The sequence below is a fragment of the Haliotis asinina genome, chromosome 1 (assembly GCF_037392515.1).
Source record: "Haliotis asinina isolate JCU_RB_2024 chromosome 1, JCU_Hal_asi_v2, whole genome shotgun sequence".
Lineage (NCBI taxonomy): Eukaryota > Metazoa > Mollusca > Gastropoda > Lepetellida > Haliotidae > Haliotis > Haliotis asinina.
Window position 1 is genome coordinate 33891272 of NC_090280.1, and position 18231 is coordinate 33909502.

Consider the following 18231-nt stretch of genomic DNA (forward strand, 5'->3'; position numbering starts at 1 on the left):
ACTGCGACCTGGAATGAGTGAATATGGTTTTACACCGCTTTTGTCAATATTCCAGCAATACCACGGCGATGGACAGTGGAAATGGTCTTCACACACTGTACCCAACCTGGGAATCTAAACCAGGACTCCATAGTGACAAGTGAACGTTTTACCCACTAGGGTACCCCACCGCCCCTGCGACGAGGTATGGCGTGGTAATACAGTATATTTTACTGGTATAGACCCGGTATGAATCAGGACTACTACAAACACAAACGTGCACGCATGGACCTCTGGACTTGTGACTTGAATTGTACTCCAGAAAACTGGTCTCTAGAAACCAGTGGTTGTAGTAAGACATTAACGGGATTTGGTAGTCTGTCTCACTGACTTCTTATCTCATTTGCATAGAGCGATGGTCGTGATGTTAAACACATGAAGACATGTCTGGTCCAAATTCGATTGTATCACAGCCATCCTGGATTTGGGTTCGACTGCGGAGTTTGGCAGAAAAAAAGGACAGAAAATGTATCGTATCTTATGGTTCTCTCAGACTTATCAGACTTGCTCTCAGCTTGTATCATGGTTAACGTGATACATACGATTTTATTAGCGATTCGTGCGATATTAGGCGACATCGCCAAGGTTGCAAGAGTTGCCTCCCTTGATATATCATTGCCCGTGTCTGACAAACTGATATAAATTCAGCAACTACCTATAATCCCAGATTCATGCGGCTTCTATCAGCATCATGCTTTTGGCTCCACAAAAGAAGGAGGGACATCACTTAATGTGGCTTTGCTTGGGCAACAAACATTAGCAAATTCCAAAATGTTTCTTATCTGGAGTGAACTGGGGTAACATCAGCGGCACAGCTACCGTTATTACAGAAAAAAGGCAAACAAACAAAACTAATCAAACATACACAAAAAGTGAAATATATTCAATATCACATCGGTATTCATGAGCCAGTCAATGTCCAAACTAAAAAACACAAAACACAAAAACACAAACGGCTTACACATGATTACTAATTATGTAGCGCTACAAACGTATTGTGGATCGGGACCCATGGGTTTACACCGCTTGGACTTTACTCATTGCAATGTACCAATGTGCGGAATCGAACCCGGGTGTCTGGTGTGACGAAAGCTTTGACCACTGGACGTTTGTATAGAAGGGTATCCGTGGGCATAATGTCCCAAATATGCTTTAAATGAATGAGATTTGAACTTCTGATGGGCCAAGATAGAGTTGCTATCTTTACCTTGTGTAAGTGTAGTTTGGACATTGACTTGCTCATACTGATGTGGCATTGAACATATTTTCACTTTTTGTGTATGTTTGATTAGTTTTGTTTGTTTGCCTTTAAAAGTTGAACTTATCAATACTCCAACTATCAGGCGGATGCTTGCAAATAATCCAGTCTACACCAGATAATCTCAGCAACTGGCCGATGATTGTGACAACCAGGTCAGCAAGCCTGACCACCCGATCCCTTTAGTCGCCTCTTGCGACAAGAATGGTTTGCTCAAAACCAATTCTTACTGAGAACTTCAGAGGAGACCACTTTGAGAAAGAGACCACCTGCTGAAAGACTGATTTGGGAGAAGGGATCACTGGATTGTCTGGTCCAAACTCGCAATGCACCTTTAACATGCATACAGGAGAATGATTTCATTGTATAAGATCAAAAACAATATCTACAATGCGATGAACATAAAATTTTAATTTCCACGTTGAGAAGAAATCGAAAAATACAACAATACAAAAATACACATTTTACTTTGAAAATATAGATATTAGAGTCAACACTAAACATGATCTTCGTCATAGAGCCTCTGTCTAAATAAGAAATAATGGGTGTAAAATCAACATGCATAATCCTGAGTTGATCTTGTATAATAATAACATAAGGATCTCAATAGACGGATATATACGAGATAAGCAAGTACATGACATTACTAAGTACTGCAGCTCATGTAAAGATTTCAGAAACATTTGTAACACAATATGAAAAGCACACACAATGAGACAAAAATATAAAAAAGAATGTTTTAACAGGGCCAAGATTTAAATACATCCTAAAGGCTATATATTTTAGAACACACTGCATATCAAATTTAAATATTTATGCTAAAAATGCTTATAAACTGGCAAAACAATACCATGGTTACATTTGAATTAAAACATTTAATCCAAAAGGGAAATTGATAGTAGCCAACAAAAACATTTATTAGAGGGATCTGATTTATTAAATCAGTCACTTGATAACTGGCACATGCTGGAAGAAAATGGTTATGCACAGATGATATTCTTCATACCCTTTTTACATACATAAATACCTGTATCCAGTTTATACCTGTACTGTATCCATACATGATTTGCAAATATGTATCATGGTACAAAATATATTCACCAATGGGTCAATATACACACATCCAGATGATCACTCAGATGAATGAAAGTATGAAAGTATTTCGCTGACAACTGGATTTTCGTTTCCCTGAAAACATGGATTTTTGTTTCCCTGATTTATGGATTTGCAAAACATGGATTTGCAGTTTGCAATTCCCTACAATATGGATTTGCATATTCCTGTATACAGAATTCTACAATTAAATACTCCGTGTGATGCCTGTGAACAACAAAGTCCAAAACAGGAAACATAAGACCTGCAGGAAATACATTAGCATCAAATTATCACTTTTGTGTTTTTTTTCCATCAACTATGAAACAAAGATAAGCTGCTTATTTGTTTGGTAAAGACAAAAAGTACTGACTGATGTTTGAAGTATCGTCTCTTTGGGATGAGAAAGTGTTCAGGAAAGCATAAACAAAATGTTTTCATCAACATATTTAGCTGTTCGGGGATACATCCACACTTATATGATCAACTTACAAACCATCCCTCGTGGAGATGTCCCAGGAGTCCATTGCATATCATTAGCAGTCAGTTTGCATGTCATTTCAAAATGTCAGAAATATGTGAATATGGTTTTATGCCTCTTACAGCAATATTCCAGCAATACACGGCCGGAAACACCAGAAATGGCTTCACACATTGTATCCACACAAAGAGTAGAACACAGGGTTTCACTTTGATGATAGAATGCTTCGACCAACTGCCCCTTCACGGCAGAAATCTGTAGCTAAAAAAATCATATTGGTTTGTTGTTTACGGTGACAGTTTTCATGCAAGTTTGTGTGATTGAGTTTAGTTTTATGCTCTTTCCTCAATATCTCTGCTGGGGATACCAAATATGGGCTTCACACATTGTACCCATGTGGGGAATCAAACATAGGTCTTCGGAGTGACAAGCAAACACTTTAACCGCTAGGCTACCCCACCACCCAGTTTCAAAGCAATGTCAGTGGCATGTAAATAATTAATTCACTGATTCATATGTGACTGATATAATGAGCAACATGCCCTCCAGGAGGTTACAGTGACACAGCCACTGGTTTGGTGCACCCATTGAAGAATGAGAACCAGGATAACAGGATGTTGATGCTCCTTTAACAGTGTTTCAGTTGCACGACAGTATGTGAGCTTTGAGGAGAGCCCAAAAGCTTTGTAGGGTCCTGTTTCACAGAGTCACAGTAACGTTATGACCTGTCATAACTGCAGCTTATCATAGGCTTACGAACGTCGGAGCACGACTTCCACTATATGAAACGGGGCAAAGGTCTACAAAATGGATCACCATGATAAAACCACAAGGATGGTAAGGTGCTGATAAAACTACAAACAAACTTAAACAAACCTAGAATCCGAAACTCTGGATCTTAGGTTCCTGATAAAACTAAGGGAAGCAACTCCTGTGGTACAACAACACATCTGATGCATAAAAAAGACAATGTACACAACAATTCCATGATAATAGCAACAATTATTAAAATTGAGCAGATAATGTGCTGATAAAACACAATGCCAGTCATCACATGTACACTCACATCTTGTCAGGTCAAATTGTTACAGTTTTAGACTCGCTGAAATAACATAACATCAGAGATCAATATCGTCAAGGCCAAGAAATTCAAGGACATAATGTTTCGAAAATCAGCATAAATACTTCACATTTTGTCATTTCTCTTATATTTTAAACTTTAAAGGGAAGGAGTATAGTTTAATGCCAATTTCAGCAATATTCCAGCAACATCACACCGGTAAACGTTTAAGAAAAAAGGAAACAGTCTTAAAAAGTTGACAAAACCAACATGGAATTTCATACATTTTTCTTTATTCATTATGTTTGGAAAGAACAAAAGTAAACTGTGGTTATCCCATTCTATATGCATTTCTACAAAACTCACAGTAAGTGGGTGGGGAGAAGCAACACAATCTGTTATATCTGTCATTTCATTTTAAGTGTGCTTCTTACGAGCATAGTTAACCGGAGTAACAGAAACAGCTTTAGTCCGTCAGATCATCAGTGATATCAGCTACACACCAGTCCTTGATAATCTCCATGGTATATAATCTCCAGGCTATACATTCCGATAAACGTCCACTATACCATGGATGTACCTACAGCTCAGACCAATGATTTTATTACCTCCCTTGAGTGGCTTTTTATCCAGTCAGATGGATGTCTATGATGGGAAGTTAACATCTCACTTTCAGTTATCTAACCGATTAACCTTTGTAACAACTGATGCAGAGGTACTCTGAAAGAGGTAGAAGAAGTTCTTGCATATATGTTTTTTAAGTTTCTGACCTGTCAGTTTGCCTGCATGTTTTCCCCCAAAATCTGAGTCGCACTGAGATCAAACATTTGCAGCTGTGAACAGTATCTTCGTTGACACTGACAAGCTCAGTTTTAATGGTGGCTTAGCTGACTGGCTTCTGCATAAATGCAGAGCTAGCAAAGGGAGCCGAGGTAATAAAATTATAGGGCCGAGCCACAGTTGCACCCTGGGTATGGTGGAGATTTATCGGAAAGTATACCTTGGAGCTTATCAAGGATGCTAAACACCATACATTACCCATACTGTGTGCACTTTAAAACAATATATCTCTATCTCTCCTTTTCACCAATCTTTATTTATGCTAACACTACTCAAAACAAGTAAAGAACACAACAGCTGGAAGGCCATGAACCTGCCATGAAAGATTAGCATAAACAATTACAAGATGCTCTGGTGAAAGACCCAAGGCACAGACGTTAATGTTCACTTTTTCCATACATCAGGGCACTATTCTAGTCTTCTCCTTGGTAATCAAAGATACCCTTGGCAACCGCTGTCACACTTTCACCCTGAACTACTATCATGTTAAAGCACTGCAACACAAATGTCTGTGTCTTAACTATCACAGTTCAGGCAAAATTAGGCTTCACTTCACTGTTCATGGTGGTGGAGTCAACAGTATTTCTGAAGTGTTGCGTTCTTTAACTCTTTCGAGTGGTGTATATGGTAAACATAACTGAGTGTGAATTCATGATTTTCACAATTTGTATAGAAGGCTATTCTTGACAATACCCTTTCTAATTAATCATGATATTATCAGTATGATGTTGATACATATGGTTCAATATATATTCATATATTAAGCCCAAGGTCCCATGAAATGACTCGCACAATCCTACATGCACTAATGACAGTGTTGCCACTATTACATTGCAGACAAAACACTACACATCATTTAACAAGCAATCATAATTAACACATGCTTTAGGTCAAATGGCCATTATCTATGCCTTCTTCTGTTGTCCAGCAAATCAAGACTTGCTAAAACTATTTACCCGATAAATCTGCATCTGAATTTACCCCTTTGAGGAGCTACTTCTGATGAGACAGGGAATATTTTTTATGAGACTGGGACTATTTTCTGGTGGTATTGGGGTTATTTCTAGTGGTACTGAGATTATTTCTGATGAGACAGGAACTATTTCTGATGCCACTGGGATCATTTCAGATGGTACTGGGATTACAGAACTTTTTCTGATTGGACTGGGAATGTATCTGATGGCACTGGGATTATTTCTGAACGTTTAGGGACTTCTTGTGGTAGTATTTGGAACAACACCTGTGGAGATTGGAACTATTTCTGATAGCACGGCATCATATGCCTAATCACAACCTCTAAATTCATCACGGGTTAGTCAGTTACAAAAGTATAAATGACATTAATATTGTAGAAAATGATAAATATCAGGTAGAAAAACATAAATGGAGATCAGGATTTCTCATCTTAAGTACAAGAGCTGCTGTAGACATTATGCCATTTACTGACAAGCTGCAAGAAGACATCAGGTTTGTCTGTCTGGATTCTGGAACTACTTTAGTTCCCTGTCTGAAACTGTCCAATCACTGATGAGAGTGTGTATGTATACACAATGTATTTGCGTGCATGTGCTGCGACCTGCATACATATGCCGGTATATATATATGGATTCTATCACGATGTGAGACCTGCATCTTTGGCCATGCCATAGAATATAGAGGACTTGTCCTTGAGCAGGTTATCTGGGCTGTCGAACTCTCTTATCAATCCTTGATCCAGCACAATGATCCTGCAATATGGACATCAGTTAGGTAAGTGAGAGTAAGGTAGAGTATTTTTTAAAAATATATCAGTTCCTGCAATTGCTAGAATATTTGTCTTGAGGTCCCCTTTTAAGCAAAAAGAATTGTCATGAAAAATATTTTGACTCAATAACAAAAGTCCAAACCTTCAACCTATCCTGGAAATGGAAGAGCTGGTTGGTCAGATATTTAAGAAAAAAACCTTACTTGTCATAGTCAAGGATTGTGTTGAGTCTGTGGGCTATGGTGAGAACAGTGCAGTCCTTGAACTCAGTACGGATCGTCTGCTGAATCAGATCATCGGTCTCCATATCCACAGCTGCTGTGGCCTCGTCAAGAATCAGGATCTTTGTCTTCCGCAACAGCGTCCGCGCTAGGCAGACCAACTGTCTCTGCCCAACACTGGAAAGAAGTTTTTGTGTTTTAGTTCAACATTTGTAACAAATGTCAGGACAGTTGGTAGCTACAGACTTGAGATTCAAGGATGACTTGTCACTGATTCTGGAGTCATCAGAGGTGTGTGGTGTGAGGTGGTGGGGGTGTGGGACAAATGTTTAAATTAATCAACTAAATCAAGAAAACATATCATCACATGACCTCTCTTGACCAGTAGGTCAGGTCAGGTCAACACTCTGCCAAGGTCAAGAACATGAGAAAACAATACTATACTTCTCTCCCCTTAAATAAATATTTTACATGTAAAGTTCTGGACACATTTCTGACCTGTAGTTTCCAATGGAACTGGATCAGACTGAACAAAAAGTCAAGAGGTGGAGAAGTATTTCAACCTTGATCCCCATGGTATTGATCAGACCTGAGCATCTAGACAATTCCTGGAAACAAGTCCTGCGGTGTGTTTGACACATTTACCTGAGATTCTGTCCTCCTTCTCCACACTCATACTCCAGCTGTACTGGCAGTTCGTGCACAAACTTCTTCAGATGAGCATGTTCCAGTGCCTGCCAGATCTGTGTGTCTGTGTACTTGTTGAACGGATCAAGGTTCATCCTCATCGTGCCAGAAAACAGAACTGGGTCCTGGAATAAATAGTCTTAGATTGGTTGGGTTGTTTGTTGTGTGACACTGTACTCAGCAATATCACAGCTACAGGGCGGTGATCTGTAAACAATCAAGTCTGCACCACACAATCCAGCGACTAACATCACAAGCACTGATCTATACGATTGTGACACGATGACATGTCCCAACCCAGTCATAAGTCTGACTACCTGATCCAGTTAGTCACCTCTTACGACAAGCATGGGTAGCTGAAGACAAATTCTAACCCAAATCTTCACAGGTGCATACAGGTTTAGAGAATAACAGATAACTTGCAACTATATGACTATTAGACCTCATATAGAAAAAGAATGACAATTACATTTATCAGTGGAGGATATTGTATCATCTTACTATAAGTGATTTGCTGAGTATGGTGTTGAAGAACAAACGAGAACACCCTTTAGGTATGGGGAAGTACAGGGGCATCAGTTTTGTACTCATGTACTCTGAGATGTCAGCAATTTTGTACATAAGCATATGTTAATTGTATGCTTAAACACCATAGAAGGTGGTGGTGGTAAATGATACTGTATATAAGACATTTTTTTTGTGTGTCACTTATCTTGTACATACTTTTCTATGACAATCATCACCATTCCCCCTGGTCATAAATTATGAACAGTCCCTAAAATTGACAGTGTTTTACCATGTCAGTGCACTGAAAAAGACTTTGTTTCACAGAGGACGTTGCTCTGGGGACTTAACTCTTAACACACTAATACAATATGTTTTAGATGCATGTATCATTACCTGGGGTAAGATGGTCAGCTTGGACCGGAGATCATGGAGACCAATATTTCCAGCAGTAATGCCGTCGATGATGATGCTTCCAGATGCTGCCTCAATAAGACGGAACAACGCCACCGTCATAGACGACTTGCCTGCTCCAGTCCTTCCAACAATCCCAACCTATAACCACATCAGACATCATACATCATACTGAATCTGTTGAATTGAAAAAGATGTTTCACTTGTTTGCTGCTTTATGCCACAAAATGCAATAATCCAGCGACCATATATCTCTGTGAATGAGTCTAGGGCTTGAGGGTTTGAATGATCATGTATCAACCAGACAATCCAGTGATATCATCAACCTATGTGACTGTATTACGATGATGTGCATTATGCTAGTTTCTGCCTCTAAACTGGATCGTGTCAGCTGCCTGCTGCTATGGGTTACAGAAGACCATTCATAATCCAGATCTTCACAGATTATACACAATCCTATTAGTTGCCTCTTACAACGAGCAGAGGACAAATTCTGAACCTGATCTTCATGGGTTATACTCAGCTCTGTCAGTTGAGTCTTACTACAAGTATGGGCTGCTGAAGACCAATATCAAAACATTAAAACCATTGTCAGTTCCAGATACCTTCTGGGATCCATTAATCTCGCAAGTAAGGCCCTTGAGCACAAGGTCAAGGCCAGGTCGGTATCGTGTGGCATAGTTCAAAAAGTTGATCTTGCCATTCTGAGGCCATGCTGAAGGGGGCCGACGGTTGTCTAGAATCCATTCCGCCTGAGAAATAGTAGTATAGAGCATTAAATAATAAATCATATCTTTGTTTAAATTTACACAATAACGAGTTGCTTTATTGATAATGTAGCTTCACAAAGAAAGGGGAATGCTTAATTCTCCCTGGGAAAGAAAGGCATCAACACATACAATAAAAACATTTAATGAATTTAATGCTCCATAACTGGTAAGACATTAGTGATCCCTTGAAAGAGTAACTGAACAGGGTTTTAGCTGCTTTTCGCAATATTCCATCACTAACATGATGGGGACACCAGAAATGGGCTTCACACAATGTACCCATGAGCCCAATTGAACCCAGGGCTTCAGCATGACAAGCAGACACATCAACCACAAAAGCTACCACAAAGCCCTCACTATTATCAAATTTACTTTTGAGTGACCTAGATAGGTACATATACAGACAGTTACCATGTCGCAATGACATCTTGTTAAGACTATAAAGACCACATCACACGGCTACTGGCTTGTTTTTCAGTCTGAAATTCTTTCCACACAGTATCAAGAGAAGTATACCCACCTCTGTCGGGGTCTCAGAGTATTCCTTGAGACGCTCCACAGACACAATGTTTGTTTCCAGATCAGAGGTCATACGCACCATCCAGTTGAGAGCACCTGTCACCTGCAGGGCACACAAAAGGACAATGACATCATGTCATGCACTTCTAAACCTGATCTTCATGGGTTATATGGCATCAATGTATGTCTGGGACTGTTTCTGGTTATTGAAATAAACTTGTCTGTCTCAACTATAAATTCAATAATATATCTGTAAAAACACTCTACCTGTAAAGCATAGGAGACGGACAGACCGACAAGACCACCAGCCAGGTCCTCCGAGATCACAGCAAACATGGCTGCCGCCAGCACGATACAATTGCCAAGGAACTCCAGTCTAAATCCTAACCATCTGTAAAAAAACAAACACAATTAATGCTGGTTACAGCATATTTCTTGCAATGACACTCATACATAGTGTTTTTCTTTCTTTGCTAACACTCTTATTATTAGTTCTGCAGAAATATGACAACCACCTTAAAAAATGAGTTTGGATCAAACTCAGTTAGAATTGATATCACAAGCAGGTATCTCATCGGCTCATCTGCAGTCACATACAGTAACTGGTTGATTGCTTTTGGTTGACACTGAACTCAGCAATATTCCAGCCATATGGCGGCTGTCTGGACCAGACAATAAAGTGATCAACAGCATGAGCATCATGCTACCTAACTGGGATTCAATGACATGTGTCTACGAAGTCAGCATGCCTGCTCACTGATCCCGTTAGTAGCCCGTTACAACAAGCATGGGTTACTGAAGATCAGTTCTAACCTGGATCTCCAAAAGTTCCAAACCAGCAGTAATTGCAGTCATTGACCCTGCACACTAACCTACCTGTTGGACGCAATGCCCGCAAAGTAGAAGACAAGATTCTTGTCAACTCGTTCCTGGGATTCGGTGTAGAATCTTTCTGAAGCTCCATATGCCCTAATAGAGGATGCCCCGGTGATAGTCTCACTGAAGTGGGTGTAGATGGGTGAGCGAGTAGTGGACTCAATACGCTTCAGCTGACGTGAAGTCGGGATGTAAAATCTCTGAGGGTGAAAACATATGTGTAACAGGGAGCAAGTGAATTTTATGGTATGTTTATGGCAATATTGCACAATATCAGAGTGGAGAACATGACAAATGGGCTTAAAACTTTGCACCAGTGTGTAGAATCGAACCTGTTTCTTCAGCATGACACGCACATGCTCTACTAGGCTACCATACCCTGAATGCATGAGTGAAGATGGGACACCATAACCTTTTTGTTTGTTGTTTATTTTGCAAATTGTTTTCATTGCTTTCATCAATATTATAGATACACATCAGCAGATGCTAGCTTAAGTTATCTGGACAAGTGATTGATGTAATGAGCAACAGTTCACACATATGATGACATACAGTCTTGTCCTGATCTATTTCAACTGAATCGTGATAGATGGGGGTAGCCTAGTGGATAAAATGTTTGCTCATTATGACAGAAAACAGGATTTGATTGCCACATGCACAGTGTGTAAAGCTAAATCCCAGTGGCTGTCATCATGATATTGATTGAATACTTCTGAAAGCGGCATAACAGTATCTTCATGTATTGAATGCAATCAGGGAAAACCAGGTACAATATTTCAAAGTTTTTTTCGTCTGACGTGATAGCAGATAACACCACAGACCTTAAACTTTCAAGACACGACAATCCTTAGCCTATTGTTTGATTGTTTGTTGTTTAACTCCACACACAACAGTATTCCAGGCATATGGCAGCAGTGTAAATGATCGATTCAGGACCAGACAATCCAGTGATCAACAGCATGAGCTTTGATCTGCATAATTGGGATATGATGACATGTATCAACCAAGTCAGCGAGTCTGACCACCTGAACCCATTAGTTACCTCTTACAAGCATGGGTTACTCAGAAGACCAGTTCTAACACGGATCTTTACTGGGAAAGGAAACTGGAATGTGACACAATGAATCCAGACTGGGCCATACATGTAATAAGTATTCAAGTTTCATTTGAATGGACATGAATGACTTTAACTTGATGGATATGCTTATGGTTAGCTAATTTATAAATAAGCAAACAATTGCTTGGAACGTCATTCAGCAATGACAATAATGAGCAGAATCAGAATGGACGGGAGGTCAAGCTGTGATTCATGAGCATCAACCTGCTCAATCTAAATATGATAACACATATCAGCAAGTCTGATCATCTGACCCTGGGTCCTTGTTGGAGTCTCCTACTGCCCTTGTGTCTACTTACCTGCACCAACCAGTAGAGGAAGCCCAATGGGACGATGACAACCAGGAAGATCGGGGTGCTGTAACTGATGACGATGATGGTGCTGACAACAGAGAAGACAGTGTTGATCCACATACGCAGAAGCGACGGGAGGTTGTTGTCGACAGTCTCAACATCTCGGGAGAAGCGGTTAACAATTCGGCCAATGGGTGTGGTGTCAAAGAAGGACATAGGCGAGCGGAAGATATTGGACAGCATTTTGGCATGGAGGTTGCCAGCAGCTCTCACCATCCTTGTTGATGCCAGCAATGAGTAGCAGAGGACAATAACAGCTGTAACAAACCAACTGACTATTAAAAGCATGAACTAACTAACCAATAATGCCTGAACTGTTCATCCAACAAAGGCTGTAACAAACCAACTAGTCAATAATGGATGTAAGTAACCAACCAATAATGATTGTAACACACTCAGCAGTAAGTCAGTAATGGCTGTAACTAACCAGCCTGTCAGTAATGGCAGTAGCTAACCAACCAATCAGTAATGGCTGTAACTAACCAATGAACAAATAATGTCTGTAACAAACTAACAAGTCAGTAAATAATGGCTGAAACTAACCAGCCAGTCAGTAATGGTTGTAAATAACTGCAGTCAGCAGTGACTGTAACTAACCAATAATGTCTGTAACGAACGAACAAGTCAGTCAATAATGACTGTAATGAACTAACTAAACAAGATCATTGAAAAGGCAATCCACTGAGTGATATCATAAGCATTGATCTACACAACTGGAAGACAATGACAAGGGTCAGTCAAGTCATCAATCTTGACCACCGATCCCACAGGTCACCTCTTACAACAAGGATTCCTAAATCAATTCTAACCATGATTATCAGGTAAGTTTTATAAAGAAGATCATGTAGATCGTACACCCACCTTGTGCAACACCAAGACCTCCGTACACTCCAAGATACATGCTGTTGCGATCCTGATAGTCTGACGTGTTTGCCAGCGTTGCATTCATCAGAAGTGGGTCGTCCGTCCACTGACTCAGCCACACACTGGAGTACACATTGGCAAACTGGTACAGACCGTAGATGACGAAGATCATGATTGTTGTGAACATGCCAATAGCTCGAGCATAGTCAATGTACACTGAGGCCTTCACCTGTAAAACAACTTGACACTTTAATGACAAAGATTATAGTTGTGTAAACAAGACAATGGCTCGAGTTTAGTCTTCACCTGTATAGCAACTGGACACTTATATGATAAAGATTATAATTGTTGACAAGCTGCCTGTTGCTTCTGTGCCTAAGTATGTGTTGACACAGCTTTAAACCATATGTATGCAATGTTGTGCTGTTTGAGGTAAGCTCAAGCTTTGTTCTTGACAGATACTTAATATATTCATAAAATTGGTACGTTTCTGAATAGACTGTAACGATGCATCAAACTATCGACAGATTACAATTGATCTGATAGCAATTAACCAATAGTACAAACAAAAAACCATCGATGTATTGATAGTGTGTGTCGATATCGACTATCAATAGTCTAGTATCTGACTTCCATTCTGTTAGTTTGGATATCACTTGGAGCTGCATTGAGTTAATGTTATAACTGTTTACTTCAACTGAGTTTCAAGTTTATTGTCAGTTTGAAGAGAGACTGAAACCACTTCAGCTTGCCTTTATTTCACATGAACTATATATTCATTTAGTAAATTTTCATATTAACTATATATTCATTTGTTAAGACTTCAGATGAGACAAATGAAGCAGAAAAAAACTACTGTAATATTATTGCAACGGGTGGTGACTGAAAACCTGTGTGACTATTGGATCTGACTACATAATCATAGGATACTCGCATATCGAATGGACAAAACACTATATTCAAATGGGCCTGTTTTCATCTGGCTGCTGTCATGCTGCGTATATTTTATAGATGGGTATGGTAAAACAAGAAGTAGAGAAGCATGCGTAAGGCTAAAGCTTCAGATCGCAGTGGTGGCCTGTCATCAAAGATAGCATCATTTATCATTTTAAGCATAAAAGAAGAAGCAAACAGTTCTGACCTTCCCAGTTTCCGATTTTTCTTCCTCTATCAGTTTTTCCTTGTCTTTCTCCTTCTCTGCCTTTTTCTCTGGTATGCCTGGTTTCTCCGACTCGGACACAGTCCTACTGAACCGACGACTCAACCTCCTGCCAAAGAATTATTTAAACACTTTCAGTTTCAAAGAGTGTTTCCTGAACCTGTGACAAGTTCATGTATATTTTTAATTGAATATAACACACAATATTTCGGGGCAGAGAACACAACATGCAATAAGAATTTTTTTTTCTATGCCCACCTTTGTGATGTTGCTTTCATCTGCTCATCGCCAGATGTGGCATCAGATGTGACGGAGTCAACTCTCTGCAGTATCTTAGATTTGATAGCTTGGACTATAAAACAAATATATTCATCACTCACAACAATCAAATCAGGGATTTTAAACTCAAAACGTGATTGGGCATTTTCTGAAAATGAATATCAAAAGTCGAATCTTTACAAAGAAAGAGGCAATTCATGAAATATGACAGATTTGGGGTTTACAAAACAGCTTCATCATCATCATCATCATCATCATCATCATCATCATCTCTGAGTAATGACCACTGTAGCCATCCAAACAGGGATCAAACTGAATGTACTGTATTTGGTTCCATAAAGTTATCTCTGGGCCAGTCCCTGGAAAACTTACAACCAGAGCGGGCCTATGGTTAACTTCCTCTCTAGATCAGCTGCTCAACAACTTACTCTCTGATTAACTTACTTCCTTGATGAGTCCCTGGTCAACTTACTCCCTGAGATGATCTTTGATCAACTTACTCTCTGGGTCGTCCTCTTCTTCCTCAACATCCTCAGTGAGGTACGTTTTTAAGAACTGTGCAAAGGGTCCATCATGACTCAGCAGTTCTTCATATGATCCCAGCTCGGAGATTTCCCCATCCACCATCACCACAATCTGATCTACCATCGGCAGCCAGTGCACACCGTGAGTCACCAAGACTCGGGTCTAGGATTCAAATCAAGGCAAAGCATTAGACATAGGATGCACTGAAAGACAAGTAGTCTAACGCAGCAAACCAGTATTCAGGGCTATCAAGAAAATTCAAGTGCCTTTGGCATAGAGGGAAAAATCAATTTATGGTTCCGTTTTAAGCTGCTTTTAGCAATATTCCAGCAATATCACTGCTGAGGACACCAGAAATGTGTTTCGTGCATTGTACCTATTTGGGGAATCAAGACATAGATTTTCGGTATGACGAGTAGATGCCTAACCACTAGACTTGCTAAGTACCAGTTGGCATTTTGGGGCCAAAACTGCAGGAACAAACAAATGAAAAATTGTGTCAAAACATGTCCCTACTAGTTCACCCTAGGCGATGGTCTGCTACCTTTGACTTGAGGATTCCCTTGCTGCCAACAACTTCCTGGAAGATGTGTTTCCCTACATGGGAGTCCACGGCACTGAGGGGGTCGTCCATGAGGTAGATATCAGCATCATTGTACACAGCACGGGCAAGTGACACACGCTGCTTTTGACCACCACTCAAGTTGATTCCCTGGAAACAAATTTGGTTTGAACACGCTGCTGCTGACAGTATTCCAAATGTAATGAAGCATTCAGTGGGTGGGTGGATGGGTGGACAAGTGAGTGAGTGAGGGAGGGAAAAAGTGTAGTTATATGCCACTTAACACCAATATTCCAGCAAAAGACATCAGATTGGGGCTTCACACACTGTACCCATGTGAGGAATCGAACCTGTGTCTTCAGCATGACAACTAACGCTTTAACCACAAGGCTACCACACTCCATGCAGCATTCAGACCCACAATAAATAGTTTCTGGTTTCCACAAGTGACACAACTCTCCACAACAAATGCAAATCCTTGGGGTGGGATATCCCCTCAGCAGACCCAGAAAATCATCCTCATATCAAAAACAACGCCCCTGACCTGACTTGGCACCTACAGACCAGGCTTACAGAGTTTTGAGTTATCTACATGAAAAGACCTATACAGTTTGATTAGGCAGTGAATGTCCAGCTTGTAATGAGTGAGTAAGTTTGGTTTTATGCCTCTTGTAACAATATTCCGGCATTAACACAGAGGGGACACCCTTAATGGGCCTCATACATTCTACCCATGTGAGGAATCGAACCTGTGTCTTCAGTGTGACAAGCGAACACCTTAACCATGATGCTATCCCAACACCTCTATGCAGAAAAGTGTGATCTCACATTGAGTGTTCTTGTAAGGAGGTAAAGAAAGGAGGAATTGTCAGCAGGTTTCATAAAATCTGATAAATTTACTGCCGCAAAGGTTTGACAATATGAAGGGGGGATCTTGAGGAGTGACTGGCAGACAAGACAAGACGTGTATCCTTTAATGAACATTTTGCCAAAGTGCTTGAGTGATCTGGGTATGTACGAAACATATAGAGAGGATTCTGTTTGCTTACCTTCTCTCCTATCTCTGTCTGGTCTCCACCAGGTAGAATGTCAAGGTCAGGCTGCAGGGCACAGGCATCAACGATCTTTTTATATCTGCGTTGTTCGAAAGGCTTCCCGAACAGGATGTTGTCCTTCAGTGTGGCATTCTGGATCCATGCTTGCTGCGGGACATATGCTATAGAGCTCTGCAATCATCAACATTTATGCCTATACATACTGGATAAATAGATGCTTTAATAATGATCTGACAAAACCACATGTATGTTGTAGAACTGGATACCCTTCTTGTTCTCTGACCCACACATCTACTGAACACCCACCTACACCTCTTCCTCCCACAACCACCCTCCTCCCCCACCCCTGCCCACACGTCCACCCACTCATTATTTTGAAGATCCACAACAGGTTAAAATTGACCTTCATCAAACCATGCTTGTCATGAGAGGTGACTGAAAGGATCAGGTGGTCACTGACTTGGCTGACACGTCACTGTATACCAATTGCTAGAGCTATGTTCATGATACCACTGGTTTGTTGTTTCACATATGACCGCCACCAAGTAGCTGGAATATTGCTGTGTGTGCCATTAGACAAAAACAAACAAAATGACCTTGCTTGAAGGATTTTCTGCACAAAAATTAACGACTAAAGCACACATACACAATAGACAACTCGAGTACACAGACAAGCAAACACACACATACACAACAGACAACTGACGTACACAAGCAAGCAAATACACACATACACAACAGACAACTCGGGTACACAAGCAAGCAAATACACACATACACAACAGACAACTCGCGTACACAAGCAAGCAAACACACACATACCTTAAGGACAACGTCTCCCTGGATCTTCTCCATCTCACCCAGGAAGGCCGAAATCAGGGATGACTTGCCTGAGCCGACCTGCCCCACCACAGCCAGCAACTTACCCTCTGGGATTTCCAGGTTCACACTGGAAACAGAACATGAAGGGTCAAATCACAAAAATGAACACAGTAAACTGTTATGACAATAACAGCCTTCTTATGCAGTGTCCTTTAAATGACGAGATCGCACTAATGTTTTTGCAGTTCCTTCATGGATAAAAACAGTGACTAGGTCTGGTGTATTATTCGCATGGAAAGGAGATAAACAGCCCTTGACTGACGAGGATGATGTTCCTACAGACGACTTACTTCCTGAGTGTAGGGGTGGGCAACGTCTTGTCCCAAGTGAAAGTACCTTTCTTCACACTAATTGCATTTTCTGAAATACAGAAGTGAGTTGAGAAAGTTGAGACATCAAGTTTTGAAACAGAGAGGTAGCATCATTAAGGAGGTAACCATGGAAATCTGTTTTAGAACTGATCTTCAGATACCCATGCTTGTTGTAAGAGGCAACTAACAGGATTGGGTGGTCAGGCTCACTGATCTGATTGACACATATTACTGAACACAATTGTGCAGATTAATTCTCAAGATGTTTATCACTGGATTATCCGATCTGGTCCAGACTTGATTATTTGCAAACCGCATTTCAGATATTTATTATGTTTATCATTAATTTGTATTTGAACTGTTTGTCACACAACTGATAATGATGCAGCATTAATAAATAAACAAACACATCGTACAACATTCATGTGCTCATGTTGAAGCAAACATTTTGTCTATAACACACAGTCGGGCTCCCAAGGAGCAAGAAGAAATTGACAATGCTCACCAGCATAAGGATCCCGAGAGACATTGTCCGGATCTAAGTCACCATTCCTCAAGAACTTGCCTACTCGGCCCACTGAGACTTGAGCCTGTCAATGAAAACCATCAGCATGTTTTA

At 40.3% G+C, this 18231-nt stretch overlaps 1 protein-coding gene across 1 annotated transcript in view; it reads right to left on the bottom strand.

Moving 5' to 3' along the window:
- Positions 1 to 1690: 1690 nt before the first annotated feature.
- The window catches only part of LOC137290562 (multidrug resistance-associated protein 1-like), a 47126-nt gene continuing 30585 nt past the window's right edge, over positions 1691 to 18231 (bottom strand). The window contains exons 13-30 of the mRNA XM_067821601.1: positions 18118 to 18202; positions 17592 to 17661; positions 17242 to 17368; positions 16414 to 16590; positions 15347 to 15514; positions 14778 to 14964; positions 14257 to 14350; positions 13981 to 14107; positions 12837 to 13068; positions 11922 to 12232; positions 10506 to 10705; positions 9897 to 10020; positions 9631 to 9732; positions 8946 to 9092; positions 8323 to 8481; positions 7381 to 7547; positions 6718 to 6912; positions 1691 to 6497 (exon numbers count right to left, since the gene is read on the bottom strand). Coding sequence (XP_067677702.1) covers positions 6383 to 6497; positions 6718 to 6912; positions 7381 to 7547; positions 8323 to 8481; positions 8946 to 9092; positions 9631 to 9732; positions 9897 to 10020; positions 10506 to 10705; positions 11922 to 12232; positions 12837 to 13068; positions 13981 to 14107; positions 14257 to 14350; positions 14778 to 14964; positions 15347 to 15514; positions 16414 to 16590; positions 17242 to 17368; positions 17592 to 17661; positions 18118 to 18202 — 2787 coding nt within the window. The 3' untranslated portion in view covers positions 1691 to 6382. The remainder of the gene's footprint in view (positions 6498 to 6717; positions 6913 to 7380; positions 7548 to 8322; positions 8482 to 8945; positions 9093 to 9630; positions 9733 to 9896; positions 10021 to 10505; positions 10706 to 11921; positions 12233 to 12836; positions 13069 to 13980; positions 14108 to 14256; positions 14351 to 14777; positions 14965 to 15346; positions 15515 to 16413; positions 16591 to 17241; positions 17369 to 17591; positions 17662 to 18117; positions 18203 to 18231) is intronic.